General features: G+C 48.8%; 3 protein-coding genes across 3 annotated transcripts; 1 reads left to right on the top strand and 2 right to left on the bottom strand.

Annotated features, from left to right (window-relative positions):
• Positions 1–779: 779 nt before the first annotated feature.
• On the bottom strand, positions 780–1319 carry EI90DRAFT_3080927 (uncharacterized protein). Its single transcript, XM_039061921.1, has one exon. It carries the CDS (start codon positions 1209–1211, stop codon positions 852–854), a length of 360 nt encoding a protein of 119 aa, XP_038910276.1. The 5' UTR covers positions 1212–1319; the 3' UTR covers positions 780–851.
• Positions 1320–1680: 361 nt separating this feature from the next.
• EI90DRAFT_3132015 (uncharacterized protein) lies at positions 1681–2493 on the bottom strand (the record flags this gene model as incomplete). Its single annotated transcript, XM_039064446.1, has 3 exons — positions 1681–1898; positions 1951–2093; positions 2150–2493. 3 exons carry the CDS (start codon positions 2491–2493, stop codon positions 1681–1683), a joined length of 705 nt encoding a protein of 234 aa, XP_038910275.1.
• A 129-nt stretch (positions 2494–2622) lies between these two features.
• EI90DRAFT_3132014 (uncharacterized protein) lies at positions 2623–3095 on the top strand (the record flags this gene model as incomplete). The annotated part of the gene is made up of 3 exons (XM_039064445.1): positions 2623–2745; positions 2800–2958; positions 3012–3095. The coding sequence occupies 3 exons, from the start codon at positions 2623–2625 to the stop codon at positions 3093–3095; spliced, it is 366 nt and encodes a 121-aa protein (XP_038910274.1).
• Positions 3096–12611: the final 9516 nt, after the last annotated feature.

Raw genomic sequence — 12611 nt, 5'->3', positions numbered from 1 at the left:
GACACCATATCCTGTGTGGAATTTTCGCCTGATGGATGCCATCTTGTTTCGGCCTCCAAGGATGGCAGAGTGTGTGCCTGGGACATTGCCGACAGGAGTTGCATTGAGCAGACACAGCTCAATGAGATCTTTCGTCCTCACCAAATGCTATTTTCCACCGATGCCTTAACACTTCGCGTCCGAGGTCAGAAAGAGACAAAACATCTCAGCTTTCCAAAGTTAAGCGACCTATCCAACCCAATTTCAACATCCTTCCACACATCTTCACCCACCCATCTCTTTCTTGATCATAATGCTCTTTGCATCAAGCGCGAAAACCTTTCCCTGCACATCTGTTGGCTACCCGACTACTTCAAGCCTAGCTGTCCAATCGCGGAACACGGTAATCATGTTAGCATTGGTGGAGAGGGAGGGATGATCGCATTCATCAATTTAGACGGACTTGTACCCCCCTCCATTTAGCACTTGCGTGGTATGACAACCACATTTGCTGAGCATATACAAGGATCGCAACTGCCAATAATAATTTCTAACTTGACTAATTTTTAACTTTTAGCGATCGGAGGCGAACCTGATCAGAGTTTACTACATATTAACGGGTTCTTGGTATATGCATGTAATTGCTCCTTTTGACATGTTGAATTGACATTATCATTTCCTTTCGTCATCTCAATGCCCTATTCATGATGACCAATCCTGATTATCCGATTACCTGTGGACCTGCGCCTCATGAATGAACACTTAGCCTCTCATCGGGCATTATATAAGGTCCGCACTCGAATACCTGAACAGGTAAATCTACCACTGGGCTAATTTACAGGGAGTGTGAGAGGCGGTAAAAATGGAGGAAATCATGCACATGAATATTGAGAGGGGTACGTAAGACCCCAATTTGATGCGCAGAACCTAGGAATTTGTGTAGGATCCCTTGCGGATGGTCTGTAAGCGAATATGACGGGGTAGAATGGAGATGTTCCACCAAGGGGTGTCACGCAGCGTCCATACCGTGCCACAGGTTTATAGGAGGGCACATAGTGATTGAGAGTGGACGATACTGGGACGAAGAGGTGGAGAATAACTAGGAGCGGACTCGTATACCGGAGATCGGCCAGCTTGCATAGTGGGTCTATAATGGAGTATCTCGGAGGTGTTGAACCCAACGCCCCCGTGCTAAGCAAGTACAGCAAGCTGAGACTCGTGCTGATGTTCATACACTCAGTCCGCTCGCAGCGCACAGTTGACTGGACAGTGACAGAGAACGGGCTTGACCCCTGTAGCCTTTGTGGGATCCGGCTCGGATCTCAAGTGCTTGGCATGGCTGTGGCTTTCAATTGGAGATGCTCGATTTGGGAACCTCTTGCCATTGAATGGCTAACCATCCACTACATGTGTTACTCGATTGCGCACAGACACTACATACAAGCGCACATCTCAGGCACGAAGCTTTGGTGTGAGTATGGATATGCTCCGCCGCCTAGCTGCAGTACACTCAGCAATAGGATCAAGTCCGACAGAGCTTCTCGAATCTTCGCCTCTCTGCTCCGTAGACGTTGCCAAGCTCCCCCCATCATTCTGATAAATATCAAGAATTTTAACTGGACTGGATATCCCGACCGCAACTTCGATGCCACTTGGGGTCTCAAATTGTTGAGGATAATCTGCAGGCTCTGGCGCCTAGTTCTATTTCCAAGTCATCATCTTCCGCCTCCGATTTCTTCTATCTGGGGACATGGACCTTCCTGCGTTGATTCCTCCGGAGGACGAAGGTTCGGCCCACATCTCTACTGCAACGACAACCAGGCTACCGGAACCCCCGGCAGCGTTACTGGCTCCCGGAATGCGGGTGAAAGTGGATTCTGTTGGCGGTGAGTGGTATCTGCGAGCCTTGCTGTTCGAGCCTTCGATACCCTTATTAGAAACTCTCTCCGTGTTGTCCCTATCCCAACATACAATTGCCAGAGACTCTTTCAATAACGCGGATACCATTTCGGTTTTTCAGTTCGACTTCGCTAGGCCCTGTGATCATCGATCCTCCCTTATATCCTGAACTAGCCTCCGTCGGTTTCCTCTTCGAAGGATGGGTTTTGTAACCTCTTGAACTTTCACTCAATTTGACTCTAATAGCTCAATGCCGGCATCGAGCCCTCACTCGAACCCTTCCGACGATGATGACGCGTTTTCCATGAAAGCACCATTGCTTCGCAGTCGACTTAACACCCCCCTTCCCCATTCCTCTACTTCTTTATCAGTGTTGCCCCATCTATTACTTCCTCCTCGGGGCCCGAACACCTTTCCTCCAACAACCCATTTTCCATAAAAACACCATCGCTTCGCAGCCCACTCAGTGGCCCCTTTTCTCGTTCCTCGTTCCTCCACCTCATTATCAACCTCGTCCACAATTGCCCAATCTTTTACCTCGTCCTTCAGGAAAAAAGTCACAAGCATTGCATCGGCAGGCGCTTTCTTCACGGAAATGCTTGGACTCTCGGCCATATCGAGAATTTCCTGTACGAACTTTTAGTGAAAGTTTATTCAACAGTCCTCGTGCTGTTAATGCTAGGATTGTGTCTGTTCAGCGATATGGGGATGTTCTAGGAGTGTGACGTCAGTTCCTCATCTTTCATGTCGCTCGAGCCGACGGGAAGGACTTCTACCTCTGGTTGGATTGCAGACTGGACTGCCAGGTCCCGTTGCGGGCATTTGTGGCACAAGGTTTCCGGACGTCGAGTGCCACAGATACAGTATGTAATGATGAACTTCTAACGATGGCCCCAGAGCTAAAATGTGGGACCCTGACAGGCTGCTCTTTCTGGTCGACTTGACCACCTCCTCGATTATGCAAACAAAAGGGCCAGCGTAGAGGCCATTATGGTCTTCCCTACCCCGCCTCCTCTCATTGCAGCTGCGCAAATTCTATGTGCTATTGAAAAAGAGTCCCCGCAATACAGGTTGACCAAAGTACGCGCCAATGTTCACTGTTTGGCTATCACCGTTGATCTGCAGACACATAGTACAATTGCTGGTTCGTCGTCTCTACTGTCCAGGAAGTGTTGCTGCTGAGGTTTGGGGCCAACTATGAGCCATCTCATGGTTAATCGGCCCGATTTATTTACCAGTTACTTCAGTACATTCTTCAAGCTCTTTCCAAAATGTGAAGTCGTGCTGTTGGCAATGTCGGAGCTACTGGGGGAATGCATGATACTGGATCAATCGCCAACGGAATGGCACTTCCACATAAATCGTGACATTTCCAATCTCCAGCCTGAACCCGGGAAGTTGGTGTCGACCCAGCTGAGGTTTGTGTGCTGTCATTGGCTCACCCTCCTTTGTGAGCTGGACTCCCAAGATGATGAAGTAATGCAGACCCTTTCCCACACCGTACCAGCACTTCTTCACTGGATTGCAGCAATGGGGATCATGGGAAAAATTGATCAAGCATGAGGGCTACAAGCAGGGAAAATAGCAACAAGTGTGGGTAATTTGCTTCGTAGAGACAGTCAAGACAATAGGTTCAACGGTGCAGTGCAGGACAGGAGTCCAAAGTTGTTAACTCGATGACATGCAGCCCCAGGCCAGGAACGATCATCACTCGGAGCGGAGCCAAAAGCTCATGCAGTCTCGGCACTACTAGCTGTCTTACGAAATTCCCTGCATCAAGTGGTAGATGTTGACTGCTTGTTTTAGCTCTGCTGTTGGTGCACGTCATATGTGTAATGAATCAAATCGATCTCGGATTTAAGTTATTCATCCGGAAATACTATCATGGCACACCCTCTCAATAGCTTGTTGACCATAGAAGATAAATGACACCCCCAAGTAGTATGAAACTTGTGTGCACGCCGGAGGAGATGCAATAGAATAGCATGGCGACAGTCCCGGCAAATGCCAGAACCTCTGGAATTGAAGACAAGCTGGGTAATTTACAAGGATGGAGATTGGGGAAGGAGGAGGGCAACATGAAAAAACAAGGACGAGGAAGAACAAGGAGGAGAAGAACAGAGGTTACAAAAACAAGGGAACAACCAAAAATAAAGAAACCTAGAAAAACTAGAGTAAGCACTCAGGATCCAACCCACCGAGAGTAACTGGAGGTCACAACACCCCCCCTGCTCAGTGAGACCGAAATGCTTACCGGAAGTAAGGGACTCCGAGAGAAAACTACGTCAAAAATCACTTTTCAGGCTAAAAGAAATGAGACTAAAAAAGAAACAAAGAAAACGCCTTCAGCAGAGGATGAGGAATAAGAGGGCCAGAGCCCAGAAGCATGAGTGGATGAATAAACACGTATGGAATTCATCCGAAGAAATCGACCCAGGTATGCAGCAGCAATAAGACCTGAATCAGCATGACTGTGTTGGAATATGGGATGGAGTAACCTCCCACCATCAGGGATGGAGTAACCTCCCTGGCATAACGGGCAAGTAGTGTATGGATGCACGCTAGAGGTCCTGGGTTCGATACCAGGCTTGTCCATTTTATGTCATTTGTCCAGTCACCTGGTTTACCTCATTTGGATATCACGGAGTAAGTCCCGCAGGGCAACGTGAAATTTCTTCAGACTGTAGCCTCGGAAGACACAGTATGCATAAGGCCGACAGCAGGTATGGCACATAAGATGAAGGCATCACCGGGTAATGTGCCAAGTGCAAAAAAAGAGCACTTAGTCCAACCGCACACAAGTCTAATTTAATCTCGTACCTCCATTAAATAACAACTTGTGTGCATGCTGGAGGAGACACAATAGAATAGCGTGGTGACACTATCAGCAAAAAATTGTTATGCTCCTGAGTGCTCCGGAGTATGGGGAGCACTGGGAGAATCAGGAGGAGATTGGCCAGTCCAGGAACAGCTCATTTCCTCTGGAGTTGGTCAGGTACTCCAGGGCACTCCCAGGAGGGCATGGAGCATTGCTTTGTGCACAAACATATCCAGTAAATACAATTTAATGCTTCAAAATGTATAGGGGTGAGAAGCTTCTGGGAGCTCCTGGAGCATTTGAAAATGAAAAGCCAAAAAAAGAGGGAAGACTCCCCATCCTACCACAAGACTAACACAACAAGACACTACTTAACATTTAGATCAAACACTATACTACAGTCATTCACGGGCCAATGGTTCACATTTTGTAATTTTGAGACTATGACATTGGATCAAAACCAAATACAAAATTTTTACGATGGATAGTAGCCAGGCTGGGTATGTACATATTACCAAGAGATATAAAGAAATGGATGAAAAATGAACGAGAATAAAAGCAGACAAGAAAATGGTGCTTTCCTGGCTCAATGGTTCAGTGTGACATGGTGTGACAATTAGTTCACATGCCGAACTGATAATTCAGTAATATGGCATGAAGCAAGGGTTTGCAGAATATTTGCTCTACTGCTTGAGCTGCTTTGCTTGTGCATTGTCAGGGAGTGGGCCATTACTGATTCTGGTGAAAGCAGCAGGCACAGAAAGGAATATATTTGAGGTACTGAATTTGGAAACTCGGATGTAAGTATACCCAAGTCTGACAAGTGCTCGTTCACCACAACAAACAAACATGCGCACATGCGCCAGCGGCCTTCTGTTCCTTGGTAACACACCAAGCTATAGGACACACTGCAATGTCATAGACATGTTCCTGGAGAGTGCAAAATGCATAACTTTTGTGTGCACCGTTAACTCGTTGAACAACTGCTGTCACTCCTTCATTTTATGTCCGATTTGGTCAAATTTTTGCGTAGTCATAGCCATAGTTATAATATACAAGTGTGCAAAAAATAAAAAATTCCCGGGGTGAAATAAGGATGTTACATGCAAATGAACCATTGAGGGGTGTGAACCATTGGCACGTGAATGACTGTATACATCAAGGACACTGAGACTCACCAATACACTGTCAAAATTTATGGCCTGATATATGATTAATCTGGCAACTTAATCACTTTCGGACTTGCAGAATATGGAGGAGGGGGAAATGGGGGAGAATGAGGGGGGAAATGAGGGGGGAAATGAGGGGGGAAATGAGGGGGAGAATGAGGGGGAGAATGAGGGGGAGAATGAGGGGGGAATATAGAGGGAAATGAGGAAAATTTGAAAAATAGGGACTTCTAAAAAGTTGAAAAAATAATTAGGGAAAAAATCAAAAAAAAAATCAGGAACTGTAGTGCCTTTGAAGTGCTTTCAGGATATATAATTATTTGCGAAATTGAGGAAGAAATGATGGAGAAAAATGGAAAATACTTTCGGAGACCCGAGAAATAATGAGAACTGAATTGATGGGAAAGTCTGAAAATTGAATGGGAAAGTGAGGGGAAGCCTTGTAGCATTATTATTTTCTGCTGTTCTAATTTTTCCTGATTCTTCTTGGTCTCACTCCCAGCTGCTCCTGGATACTCCTGGATACTCCTGGAAGCTCCTGGGAGCTCCAGGAGTGCCCAATCTGCTGTTTTGTCTCCCACATGCTCCAGCCACTCCTGATGCTCCAGAGCATAATGGACTTTTGCTGATGCAGTCCTGGCAAATGCCAGAACCTCTGGAATTGAAGATGAGCCGGTAACCAGGTAGAAGAAAGGAGGTGGGGAGGGATTGTTATGGAAATGGGAAATTCCCATTTTTAGCCTCTTATGGCCTCTGTACAGTATATTATCACCCAAAAACACCCGATGTCCATGTTATTGTAAACCCCACTGTTACAACATCTGTTACATTAATTGTAACATCTTCTCAATGTCACAGCCCCCTCCTGCACCCGGACGCTATAGAAATGGGCCAATTAGGCCCCATTTTTATAACAGGGATGGTGGTGAATGTCAGGGACAGCTCTGAAAGCGGTGAGGTCCCTGCATGCAGGACTCGGTGGGATGAGTAGTGGCTGTGCATAGCGGCGATCCCGTCATGGGGTGAGCATCCCCGACCACTTAGTCTGAAGTGGGAAGTTGAGAAGAAGGCTGCTTCTTCTGTTCCCACCCCAGGCACTATTATATACATGCGGCCAGGGTCACGTGGAGGAAGCCACGTCATCTCCGCACACAGCCACACCTCCCTGGGTGTCTCCACAGGAGATCCTGGAGGTGGCTGCTCAGTAGGCGGGAGTGTGCGCGGCGAGTGTGGCAATCAGGGGGTGGGGTCAGGTATGTAGTAGTACATGGAGAAAGGGAAATCGACCGTAGAATAGAAATAGAAATAGAGATGGAGAGAAAGGGGAAATGGGGGAGGGGAGATGGGGAGTGATAACAGGGTAGTGCAGTATGGCATGGGGTGTGGCGCAGGGTCAGGCGGGTGTGCCCTGACAGTGAAAAAGAAAGAGGGAGTAGTAAAGACAAAGAGGTTAAGGAGCATCGAAAAGAGACCTAGCCTTAGAACCGTTGAAAGAGGGCTCACGGCTCTCTATGCTGACACAGCTCGTGGGGGACAACTCTCCCTAAACTCTACTTTCTCTCTAAACTTTGCTTGACTTGATCCTTCAACTCCATGGTGGGTTCTCCGGGATTCTGCAAGGTCCGGGCTCAGTGTCCACTACTCACTTGTTGTGAGCTAGATCACTGCCCTTATTCCTACTGTTGGAATTCCACACACTCACACCCTCTCTAGCGCGTCCTAGTACCTTAGAGGATTTTGGGGGAGGGGAGAACTTCTTTTCAAAATCCGGTATGTACAGGATTATATCTAATAATTATTTTTAGAAAGAATAGATGGCAAATATTGGTGCCATATGGCACCTGGGTACCTTATTAGGCGAAATAATAAAAAAGGGTAACAGTAACAATAAAAGAATATCAATCAATAACTGAAATGATGGTGAAATATGAAAATATAAGAAAATACGCGATTTCTCAACGGATTTACGGAATTAAGAGCCAAAATAAAAAATGCAGCCGAAGATAACTCTCACGCAGCCGATAAGCATTTTTACCAATTTATTAGACGCCGTAGGAACGAGTGAGGCTGGAATTCTGGGTTGCCACTTGAGATTCCCACGCCTGCACATGCCCGTGCCTAACTTGTCCAATGCAGAACTCCATCAATTCTCCACCGATTGGGACGTTCTTGATACCGTCGGAATCGTACGAATTAGCACTATTTTTGAATACCAAATCTGTACTGAGTCGTCGCGTGAATGGAAGTGGTTTTATAGCCATGGAAGCAGGTATCTGAGCCGGCTCTGTGTGTGGGCGATTATCCTGCCTACACCGTGCACGCACAAAAGCACTGGGTTCTTCCGAATGTAAGACCGCCATGCTTCGGAAGACCAGTGACCAAGTGCCTGGATCGTAGACTTGGGTACTGCTTGTGAATGTCAGAGATCTGGATTGCTGTCAGAGACTGTGTTAGAAACGGCGGACTCGGACGACTCCGGAGTGGAATCGGAGACTTAGCGTGGAAGGACCTCGGCCTCAGCGACTCAGGCGGAGCGCTGTGCCATTGCTGGTTGTCCTGGGGGTCCCTAATTTCGGATCTAGCAGAGGGAAAGTCTCTTGGGGGAATTCATGTCGATTTCGGACTGAGGTTACAAGTTACTATGTACATTGTATATAAGGAGGGGTCCGGAATCAAAAGGAGCGAGGGTAGGACGAAAGGAGACAAAGGGAGATGGAAGGAGGAACAACACCGAGGGTCAAGGGTTTGACTCAATGGTGTTTCTCAAAGGAGGAATGAAGGGCCAAGGCCCAAGGAGGAAGGAAGGAGGTTGGGAGTGGGGAATGGCTAGCTGACTGAATAGGAAGGAAGCAGCAGCCCAAATAGGAATGAGGGAGAATAGCGGAGTTGAATAGGACAATGCAATAGTTGCAAGGTCTGAGGTAAGTCCGGAAAGTCCGAACTCGGAAGTTAAACTCCGGAATATTGGCAAACGTAATTAAATGGAATGAGCTAACCAATACAATGGGCATAAGCGGAGGTGGGGTCAAAGTCTGAGGTCGGAGCTAAGACCGGAGGTTCCGGAGACAGAAATGCGAACGGGATTCCGGAGCGGAGGTCCAGAGTCGGGAGCATAGGTTTTGCGTACTTGTCTGGAAGGTGTCGAGGTTGGGGTCGGACCCGGAATGTCCCAGAGTCGGACCGAAGGTGGTGTCAGAGCCGGAGGTGGGATAACCTCTTGGGAGTCAGCAAGGAGGAGGTGACGGAAGGGAAGTAAGACTCCGGAAGTCAGGTTCGGAGTTCCGGGAGCCCGGAGCGGAGGTCGGGATTGTATGGATATGACAGACTGTCAGAAGACGGATGCAAGACGGATTGAAGATGGAATGGGTTTCTGTCTGAGTTGAGGTTGGAGTTGATGCAGAGGTCTGTTGGAGCACACGCGCGGATATGCGGGCGGAAATATGCGGCGCGTCCGGAAGTGCTGTTCAAGGTTAACGGAGTGGGATCGCAGCCTCAGCGACTCAGGTGGAGTGCTGTGCCCTGAGCTTGACGTTTGGGGGAGATCCTGTATTTACAAACTGACACTTACAGCGGACTTCAAACAAGACTTGCGGGCAGAGCGGACCTGTAGGAGGAGTGTGGACTCCGCAAGCACGGACTCAGAGGGGGGGAAGCCCCCTTTGCAGAAGGAGGGACTCAGACCAGACAGGGGGGGTACTCTAGTTGATTTCAGACTGAGGTCCCCAAAAGTATTTACAAGGTATATAAATAGGCAAGAGGGAATATAGAAAGGCCGGTCGGTCCGGTGCGGTCCGGTGCGGAGATAAGCGGGGATTGTCACACTAAATAAGGACAAGAGCCCGGGAGCTGGAAACGAGGAACAGATCAATAAACAATAAGTGGCAAGGGTTATTGATCAATAACCTAGTGCCAATAAAGAGGGGATCATATGCTGATATTGGCAGGGAAGCAAACAATAAATGGCACTCGGCAAGGAATGAATGATAAGCTGCCAAGTGACAAATGGCCAGAGGAAAAGCGGAGGTCAGCGCGCGGCGCCGATACAAGTCCGCAAATAAGCGGGGTCGGTGCGGTGCCGACACAAGTCCGCGAACAGAGGTTGATCTGCCAGCACTGTCACACAAGGACAGCATGAAGGCCAACAGAGGTACAGAGGGGAGTGGGAGTGTTGACCTGACCAGAGGTGTCAAGGGCAACCAGAAGTGGCCAGAAGGTGCAGAGATGGGCAGAGGGTGCGGAGTGGGCAGAGGGTGCAGAATGCATGGAAGCGGGGCATGGCTGTGACCACATAGCGGGAAGCGATGAGTGTGGTTCAGGTGGAGACAAGGCAGGCATGACTGAATGCTGGGAGCGCCAAGGGCTCAGGAACTGGAGGTAAGGTCAGAATACCGGCAGGGTCTAGGTTCTGATTATTGGCCAAGTCTCATGCAGTAAGGCAGGGGGCCAGACATGGGGTTGGGGGCTGGTGTCACGACCTGGCAATTCCCACGGTCAGGTGATCACTCCCCACACATTCTCCCTCCCCCACTTCGACCCCGTCAACCCCACTGCCCGCCTGACGCCACCTGAACAAGCCCATCACCCTTCCCCGTCACCACTACCTGTTTCCATGGCCCGTCACGGGCCTACAAGTCTTTCTTTATCACGCTTGTTTTTCTTGATGGCCGTACACGGCTGTCCTTCTCCCACGCTCTTTGTTTGTTTTCGTTTCTTCTTAACTCCGCCCACAATCTCCGTGAGATCTGGCGACTTAATTCCATTCATTCCATTATACTTAAATACCGGTTGTACACTACCTCGTACTGTAGTTCGAAAATCAACTAGGGTTACCCCCTGCACTCTCTGTCTGACCCAGTCGCACCTCCTGCCTCCTGAAATATCGGGGCCGCGTCAAGTACGAGGTGCAACGCTGCAAGAGAGCTAGTGGCTCTCAGTGCCAACCAAGCTTGTGGGGGAAACTCTCCACTAAAACCCTTTTCTAAAACTGGCCTCGATCCTAAAACTCCGGGAAATTCTCCGGAAATTCCGCAAGGTCCGGGCTCAGTGTCCACTACCCACTCTTTGTGGGCTAGACGACTGCCCTTACTCCTACTGTAGGAACTTCTAACACACTCACACTAACTCTGACGCATCCTAGCGCCTTAGAGAAATTTAGAGGAGGGGAGAACTTAATTTTCAATCCCGGTATGTACAGGATTATAAAGAATAAACATTTTTAGAAATGATTGATGGGAAATATTGGCGCCATATGGCTCCTGGACCCCATCGTAAGCGAAATATTTGAAAAGGGCATCAAAAGAATAAAAGAATATCATCCAATATATCAAAATGATGGTAAAAATGTGAAAATATGAGGAAAATCGGGAATTTATCAATGATTTCACAAAATTAGTACCCGAAACTGGAAATGTGGCTGGGAATAACCTTTACGCAGCTAAGGAACATTTTTCCCAATTTATTTGATGCCTTGGGAATGTGTGAAGCATGCTTTTCTGACTTCCCGCTTGCCTAAATTGAACTTCCCACGCCCGCACATGACCAGATCCCGTGACCTGCGCCGTGGCCAACCTCCCCAACACTTAACTCCACCAAATCTCCACCGATTGGGACGATCTTGACATCGACGGATTCGTAGGAATTAGGAGTATTTTTAGGTACCAAGTTTGTATCGAATTATGGAACGAATGAAGATGATTTTTGAATGGTGTAAATGGATATCCGAGCCCTGCATGTGGGTGATTATCCCACCTACAACGCTCACGAACGAGTCGTTGAAGCCGAAACCCCTTTCCGCCACGATTGTCACCCCCGCCCTTGACGGGCTGTTACGCCGAAGCAGCGGACCTTAATGGTCGCTGATGGCGAGTCACGGTAACGTTTTCCCACGCCCTGACAGCTGGTTAGGATGGGTTTTGGGTCGGCGGATTCGCCTATCGGCATTGGTTCACCACTGACGGAGCCCCGGGATTTGTCAGTCATGACAGAGGAGGCAGATATTCTGAGGAGGATAGGAGAAGCGAAGGATCATGATGAGCGGGTGGTGAAAGCCATGAGGGAACTAGGGGAGGGGACACTGAGGTCGGACGAGTGGGAGAGACAAGGAGAATTAGTCCTCTACCGGGGAAGGGTGTACGTTCCGAAAGACCTGCAACTCTGCCATGATCTGGTATCGCTCCACCACGATGTGCGGGCAACGGGGCACCCGGGATGATGGAAAACCCTGGAACTCGTCTCCCATGACTACTGGTGGCCTCGGATGGCAGAGTACGTCGGGTGGTATGTACACGGTTGCAACACCTGTAACTGTGTCAAGTCTTTCCCCACACAGAAAGTTGAAACTTACCCCAAACAAAGTCCCCACCCATCGCTGGCAGGTGATCTCAGTGGACATGGTGGGAGAGCTCCCAGACTCGAAAGGCTACAATGCCATCCTGGTCGTAGTGGACCACCTGTCAAAACGTATCCACGCAGTCCCCACTGTGACGTCCGTAGACTCGGCTGGGATTGCCTGGCTCTTCCTGGAGCACGTCTGGAGACACCACGGGCTCCCTGAAGAGATCCTCAGCAACAGGGGAAGCGCCTTCGTCTCGCGCTTCTTGAAAGAACTCACAGATCTCCTGGGAGTCAAGCTAACCCCTTCCACACCCTACCACCCCCAGACGGATGGACAAACAGAGCGGGTCAACCAAGAGATCGAAGCCTATCTCCGGGTATTTGTCAACCACTGCCAAGATGACTGGGCGGAT

Source organism: Cantharellus anzutake (assembly GCF_015039405.1).
Source record: "Cantharellus anzutake strain C23 chromosome Unknown EI90scaffold_83, whole genome shotgun sequence".
Classification (NCBI taxonomy): Eukaryota; Fungi; Basidiomycota; class Agaricomycetes; order Cantharellales; family Hydnaceae; genus Cantharellus; species Cantharellus anzutake.
This window is presented reverse-complemented; position numbering and strand designations above follow the sequence as displayed.